The sequence below is a fragment of the Elgaria multicarinata genome, chromosome 2, assembly GCF_023053635.1.
Source record: "Elgaria multicarinata webbii isolate HBS135686 ecotype San Diego chromosome 2, rElgMul1.1.pri, whole genome shotgun sequence".
NCBI classification, from domain to species: Eukaryota; Metazoa; Chordata; class Lepidosauria; order Squamata; family Anguidae; genus Elgaria; species Elgaria multicarinata.
Window position 1 is genome coordinate 61322396 of NC_086172.1, and position 8836 is coordinate 61331231.

At 39.9% G+C, this 8836-nt stretch overlaps 1 protein-coding gene across 1 annotated transcript in view; it reads left to right on the forward strand.

Moving 5' to 3' along the window:
- Positions 1 to 4889, forward strand: part of DARS1 (aspartyl-tRNA synthetase 1) — a 56568-nt gene extending 51679 nt beyond the window's left edge. The window contains exons 14-16 of the mRNA XM_063116592.1: positions 1103 to 1214; positions 2300 to 2371; positions 4310 to 4889. Coding sequence (XP_062972662.1) covers positions 1103 to 1214; positions 2300 to 2371; positions 4310 to 4401 — 276 coding nt within the window. The 3' untranslated portion in view covers positions 4402 to 4889. The remainder of the gene's footprint in view (positions 1 to 1102; positions 1215 to 2299; positions 2372 to 4309) is intronic.
- The last annotated feature ends 3947 nt before the right edge of the window (positions 4890 to 8836 follow it).

Consider the following 8836-nt stretch of genomic DNA (forward strand, 5'->3'; position numbering starts at 1 on the left):
AATCAATTCACTGCCAAAAGAGGCTAGGTTGGCTTCTTTTCCGTTGTCCTTCCACCAGCATGCAAAGAACATTTTTTTTCAAGCTGGAGTTTCTAATTTTATGTGCTTTATCTGTATTTTTAATGTAACAGATTTATTGCTTTTTACCAAGTTTTGATATACTTTTTTTAAGTTCCTAAAATCGTTAGCCACCCTGAGTGCCATTTTCTTGATGAAAATGTGGAGTACAAATCAAATTAATAAAGAGAAAGAAAAAGAGAGGCTGGTGGCCTGCTCAAGCTGACCTGTGCTGTTCACTGTGATTATGCTTGCAGAAATCAAGCAGGATGTTAGCATGTGAAAGCACCCTGGCTTGATTTTTTTGTGACACTGCTAGTCTTTTTCTGAGCCTAATCTCAGTACCAAAAGTAGGCTTCCATCAGTAGAAGAGAGATGAGGGCAATTCCCCCTTTCCCCACAAATCCCCTTCATAGGCATGGGGGTCTGCAGGTGAGAGGAAGAATGGTCCCTCTCCCCGTTCCGCTGACAGAAGCCTTATGTCAGTGCAGGGAAACTAGTTGGATTCCACCCATTCTTCCCCTTCAAACATATTTTTGGCTAAAACATAGCCAACCCTAATCAATCCCCCAAGTTAGAACAGGAACAACCTTTCCTTCCACTTTTCTTATTCAAGTATAAAACTCATATATCAAAAGTACTACCCAATAATTCAATTTTTCATACTACTGCAATATTTTAACATCAACATCTTTATTATGGAATTCAATACCACAAGATGTAGTGATGGCTTTAAAAGGGGGTTGGATAAATTCCTGGAGGAGAAGGCTATCAATGGCTACTAGCCCTAATAGTTATGTGCTACCTCCAGTATCCGAGGCAGTAAGCCTGTGTGCACCAGTTGCTGGGGAACATGGGTGGGAGGGTGCTGTTGCACCATGTCCTGCTTTGTTCGTCCCTGATTGACATCTTGTTGGCCACTGTGTGAGTGCTGGACTAGATGGACCCTCTGTCTGATCCAGCATGGCACTTAGGTTCAGATCTACCTACTGCCATTTGCGGACCATTTATCTGCCAGTTACTAAGATACAAACTTCCTTTTCAGAAAACCTCCAACTCTTATGATATGTTCATGAGAGGGGAAGAGATTTTGTCTGGGGCTCAGCGAGTTCATGATCCACAGCTGCTGACTGAAAGAGCCTTGCATCATGGCATTGGTAATACTTCATCTCTTAACTAATAAATGAGAGAATAGCTATACTTCCAAATCCATGTATGTGACTAAGATAAGGATGTGAGGAGGGGAGGTGTTAAAGCAGAAATGGAGGCCTTGATTCTTTGTGTATAAATATAATGGACTGAATCTAGACTAAGCCAGTTGCAGTTTGTTCCCATTGAAATTAGTGGAACTTAGTTCATGACTAACATTTCACATTGATTTCAGTGGGACCGAAGTGCAGCTAACTTAGTCTGGATCCATCCCTTGTCTTGTATGTTCTAATGGTTAAGGGAAATGTTGAGGTCATTATGATAACAATAGTTGTCTGCAGCATTTAGCCAATGAAAATAAAGTAGCCTTTTAATTAAAAGCTCAAAATTAACCATGTACTTAGATTATGTTCTTAGAACCATGTGTGTAGATTTGGGCAGTATAGAAATGAAATGAATTAATTTTGCCGAGCGATATCTTAGAGAGCTGGTATAGTGTAGTATCTCAGCTAAAAACCAACGAATCTCAGGTGACCTTAGAATTCACTAGATGACCTTAGGCAGGCCTCAGCCCCCATTTTGAAATATGGAATTATGATATTGTCTGTCGGGAGTAATGCGGGTTAGCGAGTGAACAATCAGTCCACTATGGCTTATTTTGAGGGTGGCCTATTGCCCATTGCCACGTGGGCTTATGTGTAGGGGATGCACAAAACTAGATTTGGATATCTTCAGGCCTTTCAGGATAATAATTTTATCACTTGGCAAATGTGCAGCTATTTGTTTGCTGAGAGGAGATCAAAATATGGTAACATGTCTGTTACCCAGAAGAAGAAAAAATACAGGCTGGGAGGTAATACCCTGTTCTGAGGCCTTTAGGAGAGATTTCTCTTTGGGGGCGTTCTTCTAACCTGTGTGCATCCTCTCTTTAATTTTTAAGAAACAGCAACAGGATTAAGAAAGTGTTGGATACTTTGTGGGGAGATGTGGAAATACTTTGAGATAGTATTGGTTCTTTCTCCTATACTTGGATGTATTCCTACAGTCTTAATGAGAATTAGACCCAAACTAAAATAAACTATTTCTTTTTCAGATTTAGAGAAAATTAAGGCTTATATCGATTCCTTTCGCTTTGGTGCACCTCCCCATGCTGGTGGTGGAATAGGTAATGTAGCTTATTTTATATTAGTTCTGTTTTAGCCCTGATGTAACATCAGATGGAAAAGCTGTGCTATGACCAAGATGATTATGAGCTTAATTTAGAAAGCTAACCTGGATTTACAGGGAATGTGTGTGTTCGAGAAACATTCTAAGCTGCTTATCTCTGCGGATTTGTTTTAAAAAGCTGTGTTGTAAGATTTGCTTCCCTTTTTATGAAACGACTTATCAGGGAAGTAATCGGACAATATTCAAAGGCTCACATTCAGAGGAGAAAATCCTACTGCTTGTCAGCTGTGTTCTTCTCTTTCCTGTTCCCACTAGCAGGGCATGAAATGGTGAGGAAACAATTGTCTATATGATAGGAGTTTATTCTTGCTGTTAATGCAGGTAAAGCTATAAGGTCTAGGATACTCAGTGCTTTTTGATGCTCTTTATTTAAGGCTGGTTCACCCCATAGTCATTTTTAAGCCAAACCCTAGGTATTATGAGGAAAAAAACAGGTTTTCAACCCCAACCTTCCCTCTTAATGCTAATTAGGAGGGGAAATTGGGGGGGGGGTGTTACAGGAGGGGTGTTACAGGGGGAATCAAAACCTTTGCATCCCTGCTAATCCTCCCCTTCCATTCCCCCCAAGCCTGTTTTTGTGCCAGCTAGACTGAAAGAAAAACATCTGGGAGGGTGATCTACAGTGAAGAATCAGTGGGCAGTGGAAGGGCTAAGTAGCTGTTCTGCTACTGATCCTCCACCAAAACGCCTCTGGCCTCACATTCTCATTCTGGGATGTCACATTTGCAAAAGTAACACCTGATATTGCTCATTATTCACCTTAACAATATTTTGATGATGGTAAAGTTCAGATTGGGGAATCTTTGGATAAGACTGCTTTAAATATTAAAATGAATACAAATGACACATTTTGAAGAACTCGTAGCATTAATCCTTAAACTGGGTTTTCAGCCAAGCAGCTTCTATTTGCATATGCCTGCCATGATCCAGTGATTTCCTGCAGATCTAATGAGCTCATGGCCATCTTTAAGAGATGGAAGTTCAGTAGAAGCAGATGGGACTGTGCACATGAGACTTTGATTTTGTGATCTTCAACAAAAATGTAACCAACACATAAAGTTGCATGCAACTTTCCTGCACTAAAGAAGGACATATTTTTGGCACGTTTAAAATCCGGAAAGGAGATTTTCTTTCTGTTGTAACTTTATTTTTTTCCTCTGCTTCATAATAGTTAAATTTAGACATATCACATTTTGCTAGTTAAGAATCTACACTATTGTTTCACTTGCAAATGTACAACAGGCAAATCACACTTTAGATGCTTTCCATCTCCCAATTTCCACCTGCTCAGTACTCTCCCTCATGTTCGCTCCCATCTTTATGATACAGTAGCCTCATGATGTATAACTGGATATTTAATGGATATTTAATTTTTGTGAACCGCCCAGAGAGCTCCGGCTATTGGGCGGTATAGAAATGTAATAAATAAATAAATAAATAAAGGCTTGTGAATTCAGGCATCACCACAGTTTGCATAACTTGTGACTTACAAACTACTTTGATGTCCTGTTATGGCAGCCTTTTACATGCTTTGTGGATTAACATTTGTAAATTGCCCAGGGAGCTTTGGCTATGGGCCAGTAAAGAAATGTCATAAATAAATAAATACACCTATGAAAAGTGGCACAGGTGAGCACCTCCGGGGAGGACATTCCATAATTGGGGTCCATCACTAAGAAGACACTCTCTCATCTCACTTGACAGAGGAACTCTGAGGAGGGCCTCAGATGATGACCTCAAGAAGAGTAGAGAAACCATGGTTAATCAGGATGTTTGAACCAGCCAGCTTTGTTTCTTTCTTTCTTGTACATGCATATCTGTATACATTCACACAACTCGGACTTCTGACTGATTAGATTTGATTTAATTTTGACAGGGTTGGAAAGAGTCACCATGCTGTATCTTGGGTTGAGCAATGTCCGGCAAACATCAATGTTCCCTCGTGATCCCAAACGTCTAACACCGTAAGAAGACAGAAGTCTTGAATTTGAAAGTTTGATACCTGCTGTCAAAGACCCAGCATAAATGCAACATGCAATGGGAGGACCTCTAATCTACTGAAGTGCCACAATAACAAATGTTCAACTCATTTATTACTAATATTTCAAATCAATAGTATTAACAGATCTCATCCTGGTGTAGAAATGTCATACATTTTTAAGGAAATTACTTGATGAAGTTAGGAGTACTGCTATCATCTTGTACTTTAGAAACTTGCTAAAGACTTGCATTTTAAGAAAAATTCATAGTAGTGCAATAATGATAAATTTGTTTTTAAATACTTGGCAACAAAGTTATAAATCTTAAGATGTAGAATTTGATCAATAGTAATGAGTGAAATTTGGAAAATAACAAGTTGGACAAGGATTATTCTGAGAAGCAACTGGATAATAGTGGACAAAGTTGGATCTTACTAAATTGTAAATGCAGGTTACAATAAAACTTTTAAATATCTATTTGTGTGTCTTCCTTTCCTCGATTGACCTGGTTCAGAACTAATGACAGCCTATCAGTTTAAAAACTTCTGCTTTTACTGCACAATCCACAATCAGCTTATTCATGGTTTGTTGTTGGATTAACGACTGGATCCTAAATAACCCATCAGTCCAGGTTTGCACATCACACTCTACAACCTATGAAGGAGCCAATCGTGGGTTGTGGGTAAAAGCAGAAGAGGCAGGCATGCTTCAGACAGTACTCCTGTGTGACAATCCATCAATTTTTAAACCAATGGTTTGTTGCTACATGCAAATAGGCCCATTGTAGAATTTGCTAGAATTCCTTCAGAAATTCCGTGTTTGTCTGGTGCTTCCACCTGTGTTCAAATTATCTCATATCTTGTAAATCAACAGGGAGTGTTTCGTTTTCAGTACTGGCAAATAACTTTATTCAGAACATAATTAACCTAAAGCTTGCTATGTGACCTCAGCAACTGACCTAACTTTCAACCAAGCTCTCACGGGGTTGTTGAAGATACAAATGAGAGGATCCCTCATGTATGCTATCTGAACTCCTTTGAAGAAGGGTGAAATATAAATGTGACTAATAATAATTTGATTCTACCTGAAACATGCACCTCCACATCCCCTTGTGATACCATATGGATAATGCTTTCAGCTTCCCCCTCTTAGTTGGCTTCAGTAGAAAAGAATACTTGAATCTAAATCACAAGCTTAGGTGATCAATTACATGCCCTTACCTCTGACACCATACTAAGGTCTTGTTTTGCGAGTTCAATGGAAGAAACTACTTCATGTGCTCCAGGGTAACACACACAGGAACTTGAATGTGAAGTGCACATTGATGATTCTATCAAACTTTTAGCTCAGTGCCTTAGTTCCCATGTCCTTCTACAATTAAGTCTGTAATCAAACCTATGCACATGTAACTGAAACAACTGCTATTTCCTTGTTTACCCTGCCTTGATTTCCCTATCCTTCCTTTTATGGGATTTTAGATGGTAAGCTCTTCAAGCCAGGGACTTGTTTCTTATATAGCACCATGCACTGATGGCACAATTTTAAAATAATCATATATGCATGTGTGCTTGCAGAATATGTAAATGACCAGAGGCTGCACCTAATGGTAGGTTCCCATGAATTCATGACACAATACAACTTCCATGTGACTGACCCCATGATGGGTGGGCTGATTTCAGTCTTTTTGTGGTCTACTTTTCCCTGCTAGAATCCCCATGTCCACCAAATTTTATTAAGGAGGAGTGCATTCTTAGGGTCTCTTAGCGATGTTGATCAGCCCCAAATATACATTCCAGCAACAGTCTATGAATGCCTCATTCGTAGGTTGTTAGCAAGTTTCACAAACCCAGACACTTTGGGTTATTCATGTGTTAAGCAACCCAAAGTTAAGCTACAAATAAACCATGGGTTAACTTTGGGTGGTTTAACCTACGCTAGGCCGCTGAAGGCTGCCATTATGCGCAAACAGGATGTATGTGTGGAGCTATGTTGGCCTGGTTTTCAAAGGGCATTGATGTTAAGGTCCTGATGCAGAAGCTGAATGTGTGCAAATTGTAGAAAATGTAATTTGACCTAATGCTATTTAATGAAACTGTATTACAGATTATACCTTGAAAGAAAGGTCAAAGCAAACAATGACAAGTGCACACGTTAAAGTCTTTGAAGCCATCCAGATGAGAAATCAGGCAGCTTAGCTGATGGAACCAGCTGTGAATACTAAACACTGGCATATTCCCAGAAACATGTTTGACCCCCTCCCCCCCCACCCAAAAAATGTGTTCCCAGTTGCAGTTAGGTTTGCTCAGTGGATTATAAACAACTGATTATCACAGATTTATTACTGTTAAATTCAGGTTCCAGAAAGAGTTGCTTGTTCAACTGGAAAATGTCAAATTCAATTACCTTTTTCCCATACTGAGCTAGTAGTATCTCTGGACAATAGCCATTCTTGGATATTTCATCCTTATAAACAAAGAAGTCATTGACCGACTCCTACTGAAAGGTATCTGGAAAATCACACTGCTGAAGAAATGAATTTCTTGCAGTTTCCTCTCTGCTTTCTTATGCCAATGTAGTTTGCCTCATGCCTTTACGTATTCATTCCTTGTGCCTGGCAATGTTCTCTGTTTATTGCTGGGCTTAATGGGTGAAAACCACTGAAGTTTTTCCACTGACAGAACTGCTTCCATTCACCCTCTTCAACTGCTACAGTTGTCCCCCATGCAATTAGACAAATAAGCTACTGTGTGTAATCTGAGCCATCCCCCTGTCCTGCTGCAGTCCCCCTGCCCCAGCAATGGCACTGCTTCATCCATTGACAACACTGCAGCAGCCTGTTTTAACTTTCCACAGTATCCCAATGAGAGGGGAGAGGTTAATTCAGGGCTTCCAGCATCACCCCGACAAGGGGGTGGTGACCCTTAAAGTGCTTGGAACCATGTAGAATTGAGACCAAACTTCATACATAATGCCCCCTAGTCAGGAGGCACCCGATGCATCGTCAAAACCCTGCACGATTACATACAAAGGGGAGAAAACCCTGGGTGCACCAAAAAGAGGATAGTGCAAATAATTGGAAGTTTGCAGGATCAAGGCCCAATTTCATACACAGCCTCCCCTAGATGGGGAAGTACATGATGCACCATCAAAATCCTGTGTGATTACAGAGGGGGGGGGGGGGGAAACCACAGTCTCAAAACCCTCAAGTGTGCATCCCCCCATAGACATTGCTGGGATACATGCCTTTAAGTGCTCTCAATTGTATATTTCCCCCCATAAACATTAGTGGGATATTATTTAAGGTGTTCCCAATTGCGCATTTCTCTCCATGGACACTGCTGAAACAGCCATTGTAAGCAGTTGCCATTACACAAAGAATGCCCCCAAAGAATAAAGCATATAATTGCATATATCAAGGACTTGTACCTTTTTTTGCACCAATCCTTTGAATATTAAACAATACGTTGCTCCGTTATGACCCATGACAGACTGCTCCCTTTGCAGTATCAGCATATTATCCATCTGAGTATGTTTCTTGTTGCACATTCATCCTAATCGTCAAGCATAAACTTACAAGCAATATCGTTAACTGATAACATTTTATTATTATTCTTTATTTATATAGCACCATCAATGTTCTAATGGTGAAATGCAGGATACTAGATACCTATCTAATGAAACATGATGGCCAAGGAATTTAACATTTGGCACGCAAAAGTTTTAAGGAAATTCAATCCTTTTAGGTCTTCGGCTGAGTTTTCTGGTTTTATGCTAGGTCAAGGGCTGCTCAGCAAACTGATAAAGTCGGTCTGAAATTGTAGGTGAAAGTGCAAACTTTTCTGCAGGTCCAAAGTTCAGCATGAATTTAATTCAATTCCTAATAGCTGATAGGTTTTATCTACATTAATATTTTCCTATTTACAACCAGTGTAGGGATGCCAGCATTTTTAACAGCACCTTGACAAGAGCAAACTCAGCAAATGAAGCTTCCCTCCCCAACCCCCACTGCATCTCCATGTTGAGAGTTTGCCTGTGAAGTTCTGCTTGTCATACAGTTTCAAAGGCATGGGAGGCCTAGCAAAACGAGGAGAAAAACCTCAATGTGTCAGCTGGTACCTAGCAGTTGGTCTGCACTGAGAGATGCAGTTTATTTTTGACATATTTATTCTGCTTTTCCAGAATTTTTTTTAAAAAAATCCCCTCAAGGAGACTCACAAGCGGACAAAAAGAAACAATTACGTAACAGGCACAATTCTGATAGTCACTGGCAAAAGACTCCCTTAAGTTAAAGTGCAATTTATGATGGTTTAAAGTTGCGATCCTATACCATTTCTGCCTTTGTTTCAGTATTTAAACACTGCAAACTGCCTGGGGTGCCTTGGCAGAAAGGTGGCACAAAAATGCATTACATAAACAAATATTTC